Below are 19810 nucleotides of genomic sequence, written 5' to 3'. Positions count from 1 at the left end.
TCTTCCCTCCCCAACAGCTGCTACGACCACATCAGAGCTCCCTGACACTGACCCTAGCTGCAAAGCCGTCTTCAGGACTAGGAAGCCCAGACCCCAGCCCAGCCCACCCAGGAATTGCCCCTCCTCAAATTTCTGAAGAATTGTGGAAAGAGAGAGCCATTTACTCCTCAGCTGGAAGGCATAGCCAGAAAGAAAAGGGAATACAAGAGTGAGACAGATGTGCATCCCCCATGGGAGCTGGCCATGCTGGACAGCTGCCTCCCAGATGCTGCTCCTGCTGGCGGCAGGAAGGGATCCAGATCAGCTTTCACACTGCTTCACCGCACCTGTAAGACACATCAAAGGGAGGACTCAGATCTCTCCCTCCCTCCCTCCCTTGATCCCTCTCTCTCTCTCCCTCCCTCTCTCTCTCCCTCTCCCTCCCTCTCTCTCTCTCCTTCTCCCTCCCTCTCTCTCTTCTCCTCTGTCTCTCTCCCCCTTTCCCTTTCCCCTCCTTCTCTTCCTCCCTCCATCACACAGAAACTAGCTCACACAGAACAACACTTACATATTTGCTAAATATGATAAACTAATACTTGTCTCTCCTCTTTTTAATTCCCCTTTAATCTTCTTTTTTTCCTTCTTTCCACTTCCCTCTTCTTTATTCCTCCTTTCTCCCCTTCCCTTCCCTCCTATTTATCCCTCTAAGCATGCTGGTTCCATCTGAATCCATTGATTTCACAACTTACTAATGAATGAGACACACTGAACAAGATGGTATTTCTGCTGCAGGGACCAGAGATGCTGGTTAAAATGCAGACTCCTGAGCCTCAGCCATAGCTCCTGCTTCTGAATTTCTAGGGGTTGTTGGGTGCCTGGATATAGGCTCCAGCAGGAAGCCCTGCACTGGAAGTTTGGAGCAAGTGACTCCTAGTGTTCCCTCCAACTCCAAAGACTGGAATTTACTGAGCCCAACAAACACTGAGATATTGCACTAAGAGTTATGGGAGACACAAAGAAATCTGATGCATGGCACTTGACGTTCTGGGGATGCAGCAGTTACATCTGAGGAGCGAGTTAGTGACGACGTCAGAGTGAACTGGTGGCACATGGCTAGCAGCCAAAGAGGAGTCCTGGCACATGATGCCCTGACTTCAGAAGATGGAGCGCTGCGTGCTGCCCTCGTCAAGGAAGCCTTGGTAGCTAGCAAATCCTCATTAGCTATTAATTAGAAAAGGTAGATTGCTCATGCATGCTTTTCTCATTGATAATCATGAGACAGCATCAACCACAGCAAGAATAAGTAGCTATGTTAATTGAACTGTTTAATTGCTTGCAACACGTGGCTCTATGTGAATGCTCTTTTGAGGATGACAGTGACCCTGGGAGTTAGGTCACTGGTTCTCAAAGCATGGTCCCTGAACCAGGGCACCAGCATCACCTGAGAATTTGCTGTAAATGTACACCCACAGGCCCAAGCTCACTGGATCAGAAATCCTGTGGTGGCGCCCAGTTTTAGCAAGCCCCTTAAGTGACTTTGATGAATGTGAAATTTTGAGAACATGGGGCTGGGTAATAGTTTTGTCCCCATTGTTAAACATGGAGCTCCTGAAGGTGAGTTGGGTGGCCCAAGGTTACTTGGCTGGTGAATGATGGACCCAGAGTTTGAACCCAGGCAGACTGACCCCCGCCCCCCGCCCCGCCCCAGCCCACACGTATCAGGAATGGAAGGAACTCTCACTCCTACTCTCCAAATGGCCAGCATGCAGTACGCACACTTCATGTGCTCATAGAAGTAAATGTTTGCTGTTCACAGATTGGCTTCATGAACAACGGGAAAATCGAGGCAGCAGACATTGAATATCATATCAACGGAGGCTGCACACCAGATGACTCTGAACTGGTATGTGACTCACAAAACTATCTGGGGTTCCAGTGACTCATGATGAGAGATTAACTGTGAGTTTGGTTTCTTAGAGTACAGGCTTTCTTAGTTGATGTCCACCAACCCATGTCTACCTGGCATGGAATGTGGCTTGCAAGCAAGGGTGACCCAGATGGCTTCCAGGTCTGTACCACCGTCAGGCTGCGTGGCAGCCAGGGATCCCCTGGCTTACTCTGCAGCTCTGAGAGCTTTGTCCAGGAGAAACATTTCCATTTGCTGTCTTCAAGGCAGGACATGCGTGTTTGATGGATACCTCAGGCTGCAGCCCAGAAGACTCGCACAGAGTGGAGCTAATCATCTCTTCTCCTTTCCCAGTATCCTCACCCTAGGCAAGGCCAGGAGGGGTCAGCGACAGACACACTCGGTACTTGGAAGGAGGGCAGAGGTTTGGGCCTGCCCCAGGCAAATCTCTCCTCTTCTCACACCAAGGGAAACCTCTTCCCCACACACATGTCAGCATCTCCCTCTCAGGGCTGCTTCTATAAGCTTACCCAGGCCCAGCTGCTCCTGCAAAGCCTCCTGCTCCCAAACCACATGGGTCCCTCTCACAGCCCCTTTTGCTCACAGAATATCCCCTTGATGCCAGGTGTGAGGCTGTCACTGGCCTATTTGGCTTTTCCTTGTTCTACCCTAGTGTTTCTGCCTCCTCTGAAAGCTCAGCTCGGGATGTGTCTTGTCTCTACCTGCTCATCTCACTGGGGAAGCCCCACCTGTTCACTTGGTTTCCCAATGAGCCCTAGCACTGAACAACACATCCCACTCCACTTATGTGTGGGGTCTTCACGGCCCACCCTTCTGTAGCTTCACGACATGTAAAGCAATCATTGTTTTTTTTTTTTTTAATTTATTTTCTTTATTTGAAAGTCAGAGTTACACAGAGAAAAGAAGAGGCAGAGAGAGAGAGGTCTTCCACCCGCTGGTTCACTCCCCAATTGGCCGCAATGGCCGGAGCTGCACCGATCTGAAGCCAGGAGCCAGGAGCTTCTTCCAGGTCTCCCATGCAGGTGCAGGGGCCCAAGGACTTGAGCCATCTTCTACTGCTTTCCCAGGCCATAGCAGAGAGCTGAATCAGAAGTGGAGCAGCTGAGTCTCAAGCCAACATCCATATGGGATGCCAGCACTGCAGGCGGCAGCCCAACCCACTATGCCACAGTGCCAGCCAACCATCATTTTTTTTTTTTTAAAGATTCATGTATTTATTTGAAAGGCAGCGTGAGAAATAGAGATTTCTCCCATATGCTGGTGTAATCTCCAAATGGTCGCAACAGTTAGAGCTGGGCCAGGCTGCAGCCAGGAGCCTGGAACTCCATCTGGGTCTCCCACGTGGGTGGCAAGAACCCAAGTAGTTGGGCCATCTTCTGCTGACTTCCCCGGGGCGCGATAGCAGGGAGCTGGATCAGAAGCAAAGAACTCAAACTGGTGCTCTGGCATTGCAGGCAGCAGCTCAACCCACTGTGCCCCAGTGCTGGTCCCCAGAGGTACCACGTTTAATTCTCAGAACAGATGGTCTCCAAGTACAAATACTTGCATGTACCAGAGTGCTGTGGAGGAGAGGCTGCCCTGAGATCCAGCAATGCTTGTTTGCCCCAACTCCACAGAGAGCTGGGGATGACTGTACTCTCCCGCAGATCCGTTCTTTCCATTCTGATTCCCCGAGGAGGCAGGTGTGGTAATTCAGGAGAGCCCCCCCTGCCATCAGTGCCACAGCACAGTCGTCCCTCAGCACACACAGGGAATGATTGGAGGCCCTGTGGAGAGACCAAGAGCTGCAGGTGCTCAAGCCCTTTGTCTAAAATGCTGTAGGATTTGCCTGTAACCCATGCGTGTGTCCTGCATCCTTTAAATCATCTCTTGCTACTTATCACACCTAACACAACACAAATGCCATGTATGGAATTCTTATACTGTGTTGTTTAGGGAATAATGATCAAAGACGTCTCTACATGCTCAGTGCAGACGTCCTTTTCTCAAATATTTTCAGTTCAGGGTGGTTGAACCCATGGATACAAAGGGCTGACCATAATTTGATTAGGTCACTGTCAGAAACTTTGGGAGTTTTCATGTTTTAAGTATGGAAAACATCCCAGGAAATTTTAAAGAAATTGAAATTTCTAACCTAAAGAAGAAAAATGTGTGAATGTTCAAACTACTCAGGAAATGTTTTAAAAAGCTAACTTTTTTGAAGGTGATCAAATTCCATGTATTTCATAGATACAGATTTAGGTGCAAAGTGATACTTCTTCCCACCCTACCCTCTTCCCACCCAGGCTCCCGCCCTCCTTCCTACTCCCTTTCTTATTCTTTCCTTTAATTTTTATGATGATCTACTTTCAGTTTATTTGGTACTCATAAGATCAACCCTAAACTAAGTAAAAAAGTCAATAAATGGTAACCAGAAAACATTGTTCCTCAACAGTAGAGACAAAGGCTGTGAACAATCATCAAATCTCAAAATGTCAATGTCGCTCATATGCATTACATTTTTTATACTCTACTAGTTACCACAGATTAGGGAAACATATGGTATCTGTTTTTGGGGGACTGGCTTATTTCACTAAGTATAAGGGTTTCCAGTTGCATCCATTTTGTTGCAAAGGACAGGATTTCATTCTTTTTTATGGTTGAGTAGTATTCCATAGTGTATATATACCACATTTTCTTTATCCAATCATCAACTGATAGACATCTGGGTTAATTCCATATATTAGCTATTGTGATTTGAGCTGCAATAAACACGGAGGCGCAAACAACTCTCAGAAATCTGAAAACAGACCTACCATATGACCCAACAATCCCACTCCTGGGAATTTACCCAAAGGAAATGAAATCAGCATATGAAAGAGTGATCTGTACCCCTGTGTTTAAAAAGCTAACTTTAAGTTGTTTCCATTTCTACCAAAGACAGAACATAAATTGGTTTAAATTGTAGAAATACCTTTTATCTCTCGATGTAAATGTGGGCATTTATAGAAGTAAAATGTATGTAATTTAATATTAAGTAGATGGCCACTCAAGTATATAGTTGGGGACCTTGTGAGATCCCTCTGTGTGGTGGCCCGGAGACTCCATGCATCCGGAAAGGGTTGGCAATTCTCCTGCCTGGACAGGGAATTTGATTAGTGCCCCCTTAACAGGGTGTCAATCCAGATTTCCTAATTTTAATGCACTGTTCACCTTGGAATACTTTCAGGTAATAGAATATGCTTTGCTCAAACTGGAAAATGCTTATAAGATCCCCAACCTGCGTGTCCGAGGCCGAGCCTGCAAGACCAACTTGCCGTCCAATACGGCCTTCCGGGGGTTCGGGTTTCCCCAGGGAGCCTTTGTGACAGAGACCTGGATGTCAGCTGTGGCAGCCAAATGCCATCTGCCGCCAGAAAAGGTAACAAGGCGTGATCCTCAAAACAAGGTCTTTACGTGGATAAAAGGGCAGTCGTTCAGTTCCCAAACTCGTGTTGTTCTGGGACCAGCATTGTGGGGTAGCAGGTATGGGAGCTGGTTCAAGATCCAGCTCCTCCACCTTCTGTTCCAACTCCCTGTTAATGGCCTGGGAAACCAGGGGAGGATGGCCCATGTGGGAGACCCAGAAGAAGCTCCTGGCTCCTGGCTCTAGCCTGGCCCAGCCCTGGCCATTGGGCTACTTGGGGGAGTGAACTAGAGAATGGAAGATCTCTCCCTCTCTCCCGCTCTCTCTCCCTCTCCCTCTCCCTCTCTCTCTCCCTCTCTCTCTCCCTCTTCCTGTAATTTTACCTTTCAAATAAATAAAAAAATAAATCTGTTAAAAAATCACACTGTCCCTTAAATGCTCAACTTATTATTATTTTTTTTTGACAGGCAGAGTGGACAGTGAGAGAGAGACAGAGAGAAAGGTCTTCCTTTGCCGTTGGTTCACCCTCCAATGGCCGCTGTGGCCGGTGCGCTGCAGCTGGCGCATCGCACTGATCCGAAGCCAGGAGCCAGGTGCTTCTCCTGGTCTCCCATGTGGGTGCAGGGCCCAAGCACTTGGGCCATCCTCCACTGCACTCCCGGGCCACAGCAGAGAGCTGGACTGGAAGAGGGGCAACCGGGACAGAATCCGGCACCCCGACCGGGACTAGAACCCGGGTTGCTGGTGCCGCAGGCAAAGGATTAGCCTATTGAGCTGCAGCGCCAGCTCAACTTATTTTCAATGTATTCTTTCATGCTGATTCTGTGACCTTTGACAGCTAATCTCTATGATGACCTCACTGCCTGTGGATCTTGTTATAATGGTGGACATTTTCATCCACCAGGTTAGAGAGTTGAACATGTACAGGACAATTGATAGGACAATCCACAAGCAAGAATTCAATCCAGAGAATCTGATAAGATGCTGGGAGAAATGTATGGAAAATTCTTCATACTGCAGCAGGAGAAAAGCTATAGAGGAATTTAACGAGCAGAACTATTGGAAGAAGCGAGGAATAGCCATTATCCCCATGAAATTCTCCGTTGGATTTCCAAAGACTTTTTATTATCAGGTAATTTTCAGAGGTGCTTGTAAGTCTGAAACTTCTTTTCTGAGGGTCTCATAATAAAAGATCTATTGATTCTAATGCTTAGGAAATAGCTTAGTAACTCCAGGGGTTTGGGTGCTGGTTTGGCAGCTGTGTTTCTTTTGCTCTAGGAGCTATGGTGCTATCAGTTGGTGAACAATTGCTGATCACAAAGAAGGTCTACAAGGGAAACCAATGTTTAGAACACCACTGGTCTCATTCACAGATTGTTCTGAGGACCGCCTCAAGTCACAGTCCCCTTGAATATTTGTTGGCATGCTTTTGTGTAACCCTTAGCCATAATTTCTGGAAGGTTCTCTGAACTGTAATATCTACCCTCTGCCACTCACTCTTGATTTTTAACTCATCACAGTCACACTGCTGTGGATTTCACTTTCAGGCTCCTCGCTCTAGGGGTCAAGCTAAACCCTTCTTACTCATCTGTCTATTCACCTGCTAAGTACCAGGCTTAAATGCCTGATGACAGGATGGATGGATGGATGATGGGTGATGGATGATGGATGATGGGTGATGGATGATGGATGATGGGTGATGGGTGATGGGTAATGGGTGATGGGTGAACACACTGTTTCAGGAATGAAAAGATGAAACAATTTTTGTGGGTATTGTATCTTCTGCTGCAATTTCTTTGAAATTGCTCTACACGTTCTAGAAAAATAATCTCTGGTTGTGTGGTCCTTCCTAAAAAGACCCATTGAAAATCTACAGAGAAGACACCAACATTTCTGCCTGTGATTCACTGATACTGTCTGTAGATTTTCCCAAAAATATAGTTCATCTTGAGAGTATGGAAACAGGCAGATAAGCTAAGAATGAGTCTTTCAAGATTAGTTCTATAGAAATCAAGCAAAGACAGATCCCTAAAAGGCAGTGTTAGCTGGGTTTTTAAAGGACCTTTCTTTTCTCAAATAATTGAGTTTTGAAGGATTACATTCAAAGACTATTGGAACAGATGAAAATATCTAAACGTTCTTACACTGAATGCCCAGGGCTTCCTTGCCTGAGAAATGAGATTTGACCTGGTCCTATGCTTCCTGTGGGAGGCCCCGGAGAGAGCAACCCCAGTGCTTAACTTGCTCCAAACTGGGTCATGTGCTTGCTTCAGCAATTCCATTGCTCTGCTTGCATTTTTCTCTGGATGATCTGGAAACACAGTCTTTACTTTGTAAACAGAGATTTCTTTTAGATGTTTCACCACACCCAAAATTGTGGTTGCCAGCAACTCCTAAGCTCAGGGAAGACAATAACTAGTTTAGCATTTTAAAATTCAAGCTAATTTTAACATGTCCAAAGTTGTCTAACTCTGATCCACCTTTTAGTCACACCCTATCTTCTAGAACATTCTGTCCAGCCCCCTCAAAACTTCCATGACTAGGATTCTGCTTGCTCAAGACAATGCTCTTGAGAGACGATAATCTCAGATCATAAATTGTTCCCATCTGTTAAAATGTGTGGAATGAGGAATTTAACAAGATTCTGGAAATCTCCATTTGTCCCCCATTTAGTGATCTGAGACACTACTGAGAACCCCTATGGGACAAGGGGACTCACAGCATCATTTACACCTGATCATATGGATAGCTGCTTAGCACCTCTCCTTTCAAAGAAAATTGTGAAAATATACTTTTTCCTGGAATCTCATTTCCTTGGATGAGTTCAGGTCAAGTTTCCCCACCAAGCAAGGCCTGAGATCCAGAATTACAGGGGAGGGATCGGGGATTTCCATTAATGTTACCCCTCCATGTTGTGGGTCTGCTTCTTAGTGAGTGGAAATGAAAACCTCCGTCACCAGTAGTTGTCGCACAGTCATTTGCAGCAAATCAGGAGACCGTGGGGAATCCTTTCCAAAGCTTTGGTTCTCCAAGCAAAGGGAAGCAGGTGTCTTTTATCTTAGGGGAAACAAATATGCAAGAAAGCGCATTCTTGTCAACACATGTAGGGGTGGGCACAAGCTCATGCAAGCACAATTTGGAAACATGCTTAGACACCACTAGTTAGGGTATTTAGGCTTAAACTCCTCCCAGGGGGAAGAACTTAGCATTAAAATTAGGAAAAATTAATTCTCAGTCAATTCTTGGACATTTGCACAGGCTCTGTTGTCCTGGCTGTGGTCATGTGGTTCTAGTTAGAATCTGGTGGGTTGAAGCTACCTGCTTCCTCTCTCTGGGCCTGAAAGACAGCTTTTGATGAAATGTTACTTTTCGGCCCACATCCCCAGGGGAGGGGGTTCGTGTTACATGGGTTATTTTTGTGCTATTCAGTTATTCTGATAATAACACAGCACGTGTGAGCAATGAGATTATGGACAAATAAGATTTTGTTTTTTCATATTTTGCTGTGTTTTATTCCATGATTCTCTGCATGCTTTTCACTCCCCAGAAGCAATTGAGAGTAATATGCTCCGAGGAATGAAGGGAAAGAGTTCATTAGGATGGAGTGTCAATCCCCAAACGACATCTAAGGGCGAAGAGTCTGTAGCCCAACAAAGAAAAATGAGCTCTGGTTCCACCTGGTTGTTAACCGTTGGCTCTATTCGTCATTCCTTGTAGAGGAGAGGCAGTGAGGAGCTCTGCTTGCTGAATTCAACCTTACCCTTCTCAGAAAGGAGCAGCCCAGCAGGCATTTGAAGTGTGACTCGTTAGTGTCAATGGTAAAGGACCATGCGACAGCTCCCGACTCAATTCTAGCGAGAAAATATGAATTCAGGCTTTGCTTTACTCACGGTTTCCAAGGAATGGCACCTTTGCTATTCTTGCGTGGCACACACCTTTTGATGAAAACATTGGTCCAGTATCAGTGAAACTGTGGCTTTATTTCAGTGGCTTCTGGCACTTCATTAATGACTGCCTCACTGTCAGAGATTCCTGTACGGATGCCAGGAAGAACGGATTTCTCATTTTATTTCCAGGCTGCTGCTCTGGTCCACATCTACACAGATGGATCTGTGTTGGTTGCTCATGGTGGAGTTGAATTGGGTCAAGGTATTAACACCAAAATGATACAGGTGAGAGAGGTTGTTTTACTTTTGCCATCAGCCAAAATTAGGCTTTGTGAAATATTCCCAGAGTCTGTAGGGTATCACTGTTGAGTTCTGTGATGCAGTGACCGGACGCCCACAAATGTCCCTCGGAGCACATTCCGGATGACCTGGAAATGAACCAACTAGAACTTAGAAAGAGGGTTTCACTTCCCTTCCCTGGTCGCTGGGGCTTCACCTAAACTCAACTTCCCAAGGGACCAGCAGCTCTTAACCCTTGACTGAAGTGGCTACACCCTTTCATGGGCTCCAAAGCTCAGGTGCTGGGCAGCCAGCATTTCCTGTATATAATTAGCAGCCAAATGCAGACTTCCTGGTGTCAGACAACCTGTCCATGCTCCCATTAGCAAGTCCACATACCATGCTTACTTGATAAAAGGAACCTCATGTAGGGTTGGGGGTCCTTCCTCTGGAATGTGGACCCTGGCTGCAGGTCCAGTGGACTTCTCTGTGAGTGAGGATCTCTGTTTCCAAGATTCACCTCTCTCCATAAAAACCTGCTTTAAATCCCTGCTGTGTGTCATTAAGAGACTTTTCCTGACCCTTGGCTCTTGGTAAACTTGGGGTGCAGAGAAGCACTTAACATTTTAATGAGTTTTGAGATTTTTTATAAGCTTTGGTTTGAGTATGTCTGCCCGAACCATAGATTATGAAATCTCCTATCACTTTTTAAAAAGAGTTTCTAATAGATTTGAATTATTGTTCCAGTTGCACCCTTGATGGGCACATTCTGTCTGCTTGTTTTTCGGGGCAGGTGGCCAGCCGTGAGCTAAAGGTACCAATGTCCTACATACACATCGGCGAGATGAATACCGTGACAGTGCCCAACACAATTACCACCGCAGCCTCCACTGGTGCAGATGTCAATGGAAAAGCTGTACAGGTGATGATTTTACTAACTCTCACCCTCCTTTCACACTGCAAAGTCCTTTTCTCTTCCACTAAAATTCTCATGCTTTTTCCCATGAGCGCCAGATGTAAGAGGGTACACACCACCTCCTGTTGTTCCTCTGTCCCACCCGAAATACTGGGCACTGTGGTATTGTTTAGCAGCATAATTTTTACTAAAATGTGTAAAGAAAAAGTAATACATTTGATGAACACCACTCCAAGAGGCTTACTTCACACAGGCAGACATGACGCCTCTTCCTGAAGCGTTGTTGGAAGTACAGAATACAGCATGACACAGCCACTGCGAACCTGAGACCCGCAGAAGCCAGGGGGCTCATGAAAGACTCAGACGTAAAGGCTGACCAGAGAGGCAGGGAGGGAGGCAGCATTGCCTTTTGACATGACTCAGAAATTCAGCCAAGTTACAGAATGAGTTTGTTGAGTTACAAAGCAATCCTTTAGAGGAAGGGGTCTCCTATAGCTATAAAATTAAAGTCCACATTAGCACACCGTCATGCACAGCTTGCTACCAAAGGAAAAACACAGCGCCAAATCCCAAGCCTAGTGTCTTTTGTGCAGAAAGTGCCTTAGACCGATGACTCCTGGTCAGCAGTCAGCCACTGGGAGTCTGCGCTGGAGTCTGAAAGAGCCGGGCAACTGCCAGACAGCTCTGCAGGTGCCTACTGGCCAGTACCTTGGTGTGCCATGCCCAACACATCCACTTGAGCCTGTGTGCTCACTAATTTGTTGCTGAAAACTCCAAATCCAGTTGGAGGAGTTGCTATAGAAACCCCAACAGAGTCCACTCATCTGTCTCATAGCAAACCAATCACAGACCCAGGGTGGCGAGGAAAAGTAGGTGTTTATTATAAGGCACAAAGCAAGGAGCCAGGCAGCTAATGCTCAAACCCTGCACTCTGTGAGGGGTTAAAGGAAGTGAATCCTACAGTTCAAAGTTGGGGTTGAGCAGTGTCTGATGAGTTCAAGTGTGGGCCAGTATCCAGAAGCTTTCCTGATTCTTCAGTGAGGGGGGCCAGCACTGGTCGCCATGGAGCGGCAAAGGTGGGCTCCCATCTGTCTGGGTCTCAGGGTGGATTGGGTATGACTCTGTTTGACCAGGGCCTATGAGCTCCTGAAAAGCCCTCAGAATAGAGGCGAGCGTTGATATATATCGGCTATGTTAATTATAAGAGCAGTTTGAGCCTTTTTGAATCAGGGTCTCGGTCCTGGCTTTGGTCTTGTGTCAGTCCCTTAAGTTAGTAAGTTCATCTTCATAGAGGAACTGCAAGCTAAGGAAGAGGTACTGGGCCTGATAAAGCAAAGGCGCTAGGAGTAGGGGCTCAGCTTCACTCTTCTGTTAAAGAGCAAGGCAGTTGTCTCTGGAGGCTTTGAGGATAGATTGGCACCACTCCTATACCCGTGCCGTTTCACTTCCAAAATGCTAGTAGAGCAAAGTGATAACAAATTCTAACATTAAAGACCTCCTGACGGGAGAACAGAGATGACCCCAAACTGCCCTCCTAGCAGGACAGACTTGTTGAGTGCAGGGTTCTGGTACCCGAAAAGGGGATAGGTGGAGATGTCCCTGCTCTGGTCAGTTGAATCTGAACACCAAAGCCAAGAATAACTCACTCACTGGCAGTAACCCTGTGGCCACTCCAGTTCCAAGCATTTTTTGCACAAAGCTTTCACATGTACTTGTAGAGTTGAGTAACTGAGATAATAGTTCTGTAGTTACCAAATATTAACATTTAAAACAACCTTTGGAGCCACTGCCTGCAATGTCAACATCCTATATGGGTGCCTGCTTGAGCCCCGGATGCTCCACTTCTGATCCAGCTCTCAGCTAATGTGCCTGGGAAAGCAGCAGAAAATGGCTCAAGTTCTTGGGCCTCTGAATCCATGTGGGAGACCCAGAGGAAGCTCCTGGCTCCTGGTTTTGGCCTTGCCCAGCCCCAGCTGTTGCAGCAGCCATTTGGGGAGTGAACCAGCAAATGGAAGATCTCTCTCTTTCTCTCTCCCTCTCTCTCTCTCTCTCTCTCTCTCTAAGTCTGCCTTTGGAATAAATAACACAGGGGCTGGCGCCATGGCTCACCTGGTTAATCCTCCGCCTGTGGCACCGGCATCCTATATGGGCACTGTGTTCTAGTCCTGGTTGCTCCTGCATCCCATATGGGCGCCGGATTCTAGTCCCGGTTGCTTCTCTTCCAGTCCAGCTCTCTGCTGTGGCCCGGGAGGGCAGTGGAGGATGGCCCAAGTGCTTGGGCTCCTGCACCCACAGAGGAGACCAGGAGGAAGCACCTTGCTCCTGGCTTTGGATTGGCTCAGCGCCGGCCATAGCGGCCATTTGGGAAGTGAACCAATGAAAGGAAGACCTTTCTCTCTGTCTCTTTCTCTCTCTGTCTATAACTCTACCTGTCAAATAAAAAAAAAGAATAAATAAAATAAATCTTTAAAAAACACAAAAAACAACCTTCCCAGGTAGGTATTAGTTGAGTTGACCATTTCATACAGACCAAGATACATTGGAGAGCAAATGGAGCCACTTATATTAATTCAAGGACAACAAGTGTAGGTGGGGATTGTTCTGGACTGAGCTGTGAGGTCACCTGGTGCAGGTATCTCTGAGTCACAAATGAGGTCTCCGAAGTGTAGAAAGTGAAAGTCACTCAAATGCTGAGAAGAAGCCAAACCATGCAATCCCAGGTGTGCCAACTCCGTTTCTCTCCACACCACCCCGACTTTCTCTGGGCTGACCTGGAGGAGCTCTTGTCTTCACTGTCCTGGCAGAGGTTTTCATGGGCCTGCAAGTGGTCTGTAAAGGTTAAGTGGAACTTCAAACACATAAGGAAATACAAGCAGAGTCACCTTGACTGAGCCGGGGCAGTGGGGTCTGGCCTCCTACGGGATCCTCAAAGCCCCACCTCTGCACCACGTCCACACGGAGCATCAGGGCCTGATCCTGGCCCAGATGTGGAGATAAAGTGCATGGGAGGTATCTGAGAGAATGTAGAGGCATAGCGAACGGTGTGGGGGAGACTCCAGTCACATCAGCCCTCCGTCTCTCCCCACCCGCAGAGTGCCTGCCAGACTCTCCGGAAACGCCTGCAGCCCATCATCAGCCAGACTCCTAATGGCACCTGGGAGCAGTGGGTAAGTACCACATGTAGCTGGGGCCTGATGAGCTCCTTGCGCCGACTAAACAGAAACATCTGTTGCATGATGGCCGCACCCCACCCAGCACCCTCCCCACCCCCTACACTGGCAGCGTGTCCCAGTCACTGAGAGCAGAGAGATCGCTGGGCGTCCTGTTCAAGGGCAGATTCTGAGTCACAGGTCCGATGCTGCTGGACCATGCTTCAAGCAGCAAGAGCATCAGGGATGGGAAGAGCAGTGATGAACCGGGAACCGGATGTTACTGAAGAGAAATCTGGATCATCTGGATGCCTCCTCACACCTGGAAAAGGAGCTCCGCGATGCCAACGCTGTTCTTATTTACATACAAAAGCGAGACGTTTACGAGAAGTTCTTACAAGAGAAGCTGAGATATGGGATCAAGTTTTGGGAAGTATCTGTGATAAATCCTTGCTATTTTCTGCAAGCACTTTTCAAAAGTTCGTGGGGGAACACGCAGAAGTTTTCCCTGGGTTGTAGTTTTTGTTGGTGTTTCAGAACATGGAAGACCAGATAAGAGGTTGAGGGAGCAGCAGTGTAGCCAAGCCCTGTGAATGTTTAATTAAGCAGGAAAGTGACTTTGATGTCCCGTGGGAAAGCCTCAGGAAGCAGTGATGGATGATACACTCTGACAGCAAGTTGACTGATCTACCAGGGTTACCCTTTTTTTCTGTTTGTTCCTTTGAACCTTAAAAATATAGGTGCATATCCCACCCAGCTGTAGCTGCACCCTCGGCCAGGTTGTCCACCTAGGGGACGGGAAGATGGAGCCCTTACACAGACTGTTCTCTAGGGACCTTGCCTTTACGCTTCTGCCATACTTGTTTTCTTCCTCACTTTTCCACTTGACTGTTGAAGACAGCCACGAGCCAGTGCCTGTGTCAGAACTCACTTCTGCACTATGCTTTTTCACTCAGCAATATAATATTTCCAATAATAAGGAAACGTATGCAGCCAGAAAATGGTTGTTTCCCTGTGTTTTGCTTCCAGTTGTTTATTTATCCTTTGATAATATCCCTTCTTTGTAGGTTAATGAAGCTTTTGCTCAAAGCATTAGTCTCTCCGCCACCGGATATTTTAGGTAAGAAGTCTTAAAATGCTGTCCTGTAGTCATCCTCTTTGACAATAGAAAAGGAGTTTATGGAAAGGCAGGCTCAAGTGTTTATATTCTAAATAGTAAGTCCTTTATTTATTTATTTCATGTTTATGGAAAGACTTTGATCAGGGAGAGAAATGCCATGTTATCCCTACAGGAAGGTAGACAATTTTGAGGTAAGCCTCACAATTTCCTACATGTTATGCCTTAGTGCACATAAACCAGCCACAGGTTTACAGGTTTGACATTGAGTCCTGTGCATATCATGGACAGCTCAGGGTAGTGTAATTTGGTCAAAGCTTTTACTGCTGTCCATCATGGATTAGCTCTTAGGCCTTTCAGTTTTACTCTTTAACAGTGTAGCATTTGGTGCTTCCTACTGTTTCTTGCTCTCCAGAAATCTTGTGCCTTGTATCCTGCCCCTTGTGGCCCTATTCTCTTGTCAGTTTGGGAGTTGGTTATAGAAGCTGTGAATCAAGCCAGAAATGACCCGTCATCCCACACAAATAGTGTGGAGAATTGATCAAGTTCATCCAAACATCCCACAGGAAACAACACAAAAACTTACCCTACTTTTATCATGTGAGCTTACCTGGGCACGTCTCCTAGGCTTACGGGGAAGGTAACACGATAGCCTGGTAATGTTTTGAAGGACAGAGCTCACATCTGGAGATAGGTTAGGTTTTTCTTGAATGAGGAGGCCATCTCTAGTGTCAGTTGCCCAGAGACTGGCCATGAACTTGGGAAACTGGGACTAAGAGGGTTTAGCCTCTGTTGCTTTCACATGTCAAGACCATGGAAGGCACAGGCACTACTGGGTGGTGAGTAGAAATGATTGTAACCAGCAAGAACATCCGTGTATTTGCCCAATAACTGAAAAGAAGTAAGCTGAGTTCTAAATAGGATGAGTTAAATTATCTCCTTTTGTTGTTCTTTTTTATCTCCTATCACGTATCCAAGTCTTATATGAACATTCTATCTTTGTTCAGCTGGGTCATGGGCAATCAACCCAAGACTCCTTTATACAGAATAAGAAAAAAGGGGAAAACACTGTGCCATTAGGCCAATGTAGTGATGGTAGAATCACACATGGACCCCAAACAGAAAGTGAGTCTTGAGTAAAAGCCAAGGCCACTTGGTTTATTCAATGCAAACTCATGTGTTCTGAGCTTCGTTTTCACTAAGATGAATTCCCCTACAGCAATGGAAAGTTATAAATGGAAAGTTATCTTGGCACACAGGTGTAGAATTCTTTTGGGAGATAAGCAGCCACAAGCAATAGAGGCCAGGCCAACTGCAACAAACAAAGGATACTGAACTCGAAAGGTCCTGTTGGATGATGAAGGTTGGACAGTAATGGAGAAAGACTCATGCAATGGAATCTTTGTTGGTACCCAGCCAGTTGCATGCCAGACTCAAGGATTAGAGCAAGAGCCTTATTACTACACCTGCCAACACCTAGCAAAATGATCTGCGATCTTGAGACACAAGCCGCAGAAACATGGGCTGAGAGCTGAAAAGAGCTAAGATCAGTTGTGTGAGAAATCAGTAACTTCTCAGATACACACTGCATTTGATGTGCTAGAAGCTACCAGGATGGTGTGTGAACAGCCTTAAGGTTGACTCAACAAGAAGCAAATAATGTGTCCGTGTAGAGTTTCTTGTATTCCCTCTACCCCAGAACAAGATGGCTCCAAAGCTTGGGCTAAGACTGAAAGATTGTTAAGAATGGCAGATTCCCAACCAGAGAAGATGGAAGGGTTCAGGAAAGAGAGTAAGATGGCTCATTTCTAGAGCTTTTGTAATTCATTCTGTTTTATTTTTTCTTCATGCTATTGAAGAAAATACCAAACTCAATGGAACCAAGACTCCTGGCAACTCTGAAATCTTGAACCCAAGAGTAAATTCAAGAGAAAGCATTAAATTCTAGATCTTTTTTTAAAGATTGATTTATTTGAAAGGCAGAGTTACAGAGAAGCAAAAGAAGAGAGAGAGAGAGAGAGAGAGAGGTCTTCCATCCACTGGTTCACTCCCCAGATAGCCGCAATGGCTGGAGCTGTGCCAATCTGAAGCCAGGAGCCAGGAGCTTCTTCCAGGTCTCTCATGCGGGTGCAGGGGCCCAAGGACTTGGGCCATCTTCCACTGCTTTCCCAGGCCGTAGCAGAGAGCTGAATGGGAAATGGAGCAGCTGGGACTTGAACCGGTGCCCATATGGGAAGCCAGCACTGCAGGCGGCAGCTTTACCTGCTATGCCACAGTGCCAGCCCCTAAATTCTAGATCTTGACAACTTCCCTCACTGACTCACAGTGCTTGTTTCCATGCTTGTTCCCTCAGTTACTATTTGTTGAGTGCTTCCCACGTGCAGATAGTGCTTTAGGAGCTCGACAGACAGCAGTGAGCCCATAAACCCAACAGCGTCAGCCCACTCGTAGCTCACACTCTGCTTCCCTAACTCCTGCTTATTCTGCATTACCACAGCCTCTTCCTGCCTTACCTGCTGCCTCATTGCAGGATCCCATCTTCCTTCCAAGATCCTTTAACTGCCTTCCATTCCTGCCCCTTCTGTCTCTTCTGAGACCTTCTCGCATCAATTATCCCCTCGCTCCGCATCTTTCCTTTGGTTCATTAACTTCCTCTTCTAAATATGCTAGATTTGCTCTGACCTATTAAAACCAACAGTAATGAATAAAATCAAACAGCAACAACACAGGAAACCATTCTCTCACTCATGCTACCTGCCCTCCCTGTACAAAGTTATGATTTCTCCCTTCTCCTTGCTAGTTCCATCACACATTTTAAGCTAAGTCTGATTTGGCTGCCCCTTACTTCTTTAGCTTTTTAACTTATTTATTCTCATTTTATTTGAAAGACAGACACAGAGATATTCCATCTACTGTTTCACTCCCCAAATGCCCACAACAGCTAGGTCTGGGTCAGGCTGAAGCTAGGAACATGGAGCTTAATCCATATCTCCAGTGGGTGGGAAGGACCCAATTACTTGAGCCATCATCTGCTGCCTCCCAGGGTAAATATCAGCAGGAAGCTAGAATCGGAAGTGGAGCCAGGACTGGGACCCAGGCACTCCAATATGGGACTTGAGAATCCCGAGTGATGTCTTAACCCCTAAGCCAAATACCCGCCTCTGCCCCTTGCTGCTCAGTCCACTCCAACCTGGCTGCCTCTTGCACCACTCTACAGCAACAGGTGTTGTTGAAGTAACAAAATATTTCCCACTAGACTGTTTCTTATACATGCTCAGCAATTCAATCTAGCTTCAAATTTTTGTATTAGGAGTGTAGTTAACTCATGAAGCTCATTTTTGACTGGTTGGGAAAGGAACTGCTTGAAGGACTCTCTTGAGAAGCCTTTTGGAGCCAGATCTGAGTTCAGCTAGAAATAATGCTGAAGTAGATTAGTGATGCCTGCCCTAGGATGCATCAAGGTATGGGATATAGGGGGTAGTCCAAGATCAGATCCTTTACCTTTATTATGTCATTTACTCTTCCTCAAACCGCTCAAGTGGAGGATTCTCACCTCTCTTCATAAATGAGGACATTGAGACTCCAACAGGTGTGCAGTTTGCCCAAGGTCACACGGCTGGCAGGAAGCCAAGCATGGACTCAAACCTATGATGCAAGAGTCCTTTCTTTGTGGCTTCACCACCCTCCTAACTACATCCAAAACAGGTAGGTGGTGCATTCAAAAAAAGCTGCAGGCCAGCGTCGTGGCTCAATAGGCTAATCCTCCGCCTGTGGCCCTGACACACTGGGTTCTAGTCCAGGTCGGGGCGCCGGATTCTGTCCTGGCTGCCCCTCTTCCAGACCAGCTCTCTGCTATGGCCCGGGAGTGCAGTGGAGGATGTTTGGGCCCTGCACCCTCATGGGAGACCAGGAGGAAGTACCTGGCTCCTGCCTTCGGACCAGTGCGGTGCACCGGCTGTGGCGGCCATTGGAGGGTGAACCAACGGCAAAGGAAGACCTTTCTCTCTGTCTCTCTCTCTCTCACTGTCCACTCTGCCTGTTAAAAAAAAAAAAAAAAAAAAAAACACAACAACAACAACAAAAAAACTGCAGAGCTTGATCATCAGGATCAACGTTTCTAGTAACTCTGTTGTTTTTTGTAAAAATCATAAATGATAGTGAATAGCAAAACAATCACATAGCAATAAGTAGAACATTTCTTGAGTCTTTTTGATAGACCAGACAATATTCTAACTGCCCCCATTTAAGTCTCAACAACTGATGAGGAGTCATTATGATTTCCCCCTTTTAGAATCAGGGAAGCCAAGTCTGCACAGTTGGATCTTCCAGTCATAACGAGGGAGTCAGACTCAGCTCAGGAGCCCATCACCTGCACCCTGCACTATGCTTTGTCCAGTGACTAACAGGTGGTCTTACTTAGAGTGACCATGACTCCCACGTACTTAGCACAGTTCCCAACTAGTTTCATTCCCTAGCATTCTCTAGGGATCAAACAAAATAACCCAAATACTTTATACCTGAGTTATGTTACTGTAATTCTTGATTAAAAAAATTAGCTTGAGGGCCAGCATTGTGGCATAGTGGGTAAACCTGCTGCCTGCAATTCTGGCATCCCATATGGGTGCTGGTTCATGTTTCGGCTGCTCCACTTTGGTTCCAGCACCCTGCTAATGGCCTGGGAAAGTAGCAGAAGATGGCCCAAGTAATTGGGCCCCAGCCAACCCATGTGAAAGACCTGGAAGAAGCTCCTGGCTCCTGGCTTTGGCTTGGCCCAGCCCTGGTTGTTGCCACCATTAGGGAAGTGAACCAGAAGATGGAAGATCTCTCTCTCTCTCTCTCTCTCTCTCTCTCTCTCTCTGTAATTCTGACTTTCTTCTTCTTCTTCTTCTTCTTCTTCTTCTTCTTCTTCTTCTTTTAAGATTTATCTATTTAGGGCAGCACCGTGGCTCTCTAGGCTAATCCTCCACCTGTGGCACCGGCACCCGGGTTCTAGTCCCATTTGGAGCACCGGATTCTGTCCCGGTTGCTCCTCTTCCAGTCTAGCTCTCTGCTGTGGCCCTGGAAGGCAGTGGAGGATGGGCCCTGCAACCGCATGGAAGACCAGGAGGAAGCATGTGGTTCCTGGCTTTGGATCGGCACAACGCGCCAGCTGTAGCGGCCATTTGAGGTGT

General features: G+C 46.6%; 1 protein-coding gene across 3 annotated transcripts in view; it reads left to right on the top strand.

Annotated features, from left to right (window-relative positions):
• Window positions 1-19810, top strand: part of AOX3 (aldehyde oxidase 3) — a 120524-nt gene that overhangs the window by 56571 nt on the left and 44143 nt on the right. For all 3 annotated transcript variants that reach the window (XM_051848046.2, NM_001308460.1, XM_070069868.1), the window contains 7 exon segments: window positions 1796-1882; window positions 5115-5306; window positions 6196-6423; window positions 9368-9463; window positions 10251-10379; window positions 13466-13540; window positions 14590-14642. In XM_051848046.2, the coding sequence (XP_051704006.2) occupies window positions 1796-1882; window positions 5115-5306; window positions 6196-6423; window positions 9368-9463; window positions 10251-10379; window positions 13466-13540; window positions 14590-14642 (860 nt within the window).

This window comes from Oryctolagus cuniculus, chromosome 3 (genome assembly GCF_964237555.1).
Source record: "Oryctolagus cuniculus chromosome 3, mOryCun1.1, whole genome shotgun sequence".
Classification (NCBI taxonomy): domain Eukaryota; kingdom Metazoa; phylum Chordata; class Mammalia; order Lagomorpha; family Leporidae; genus Oryctolagus; species Oryctolagus cuniculus.
This window is presented reverse-complemented; position numbering and strand designations above follow the sequence as displayed.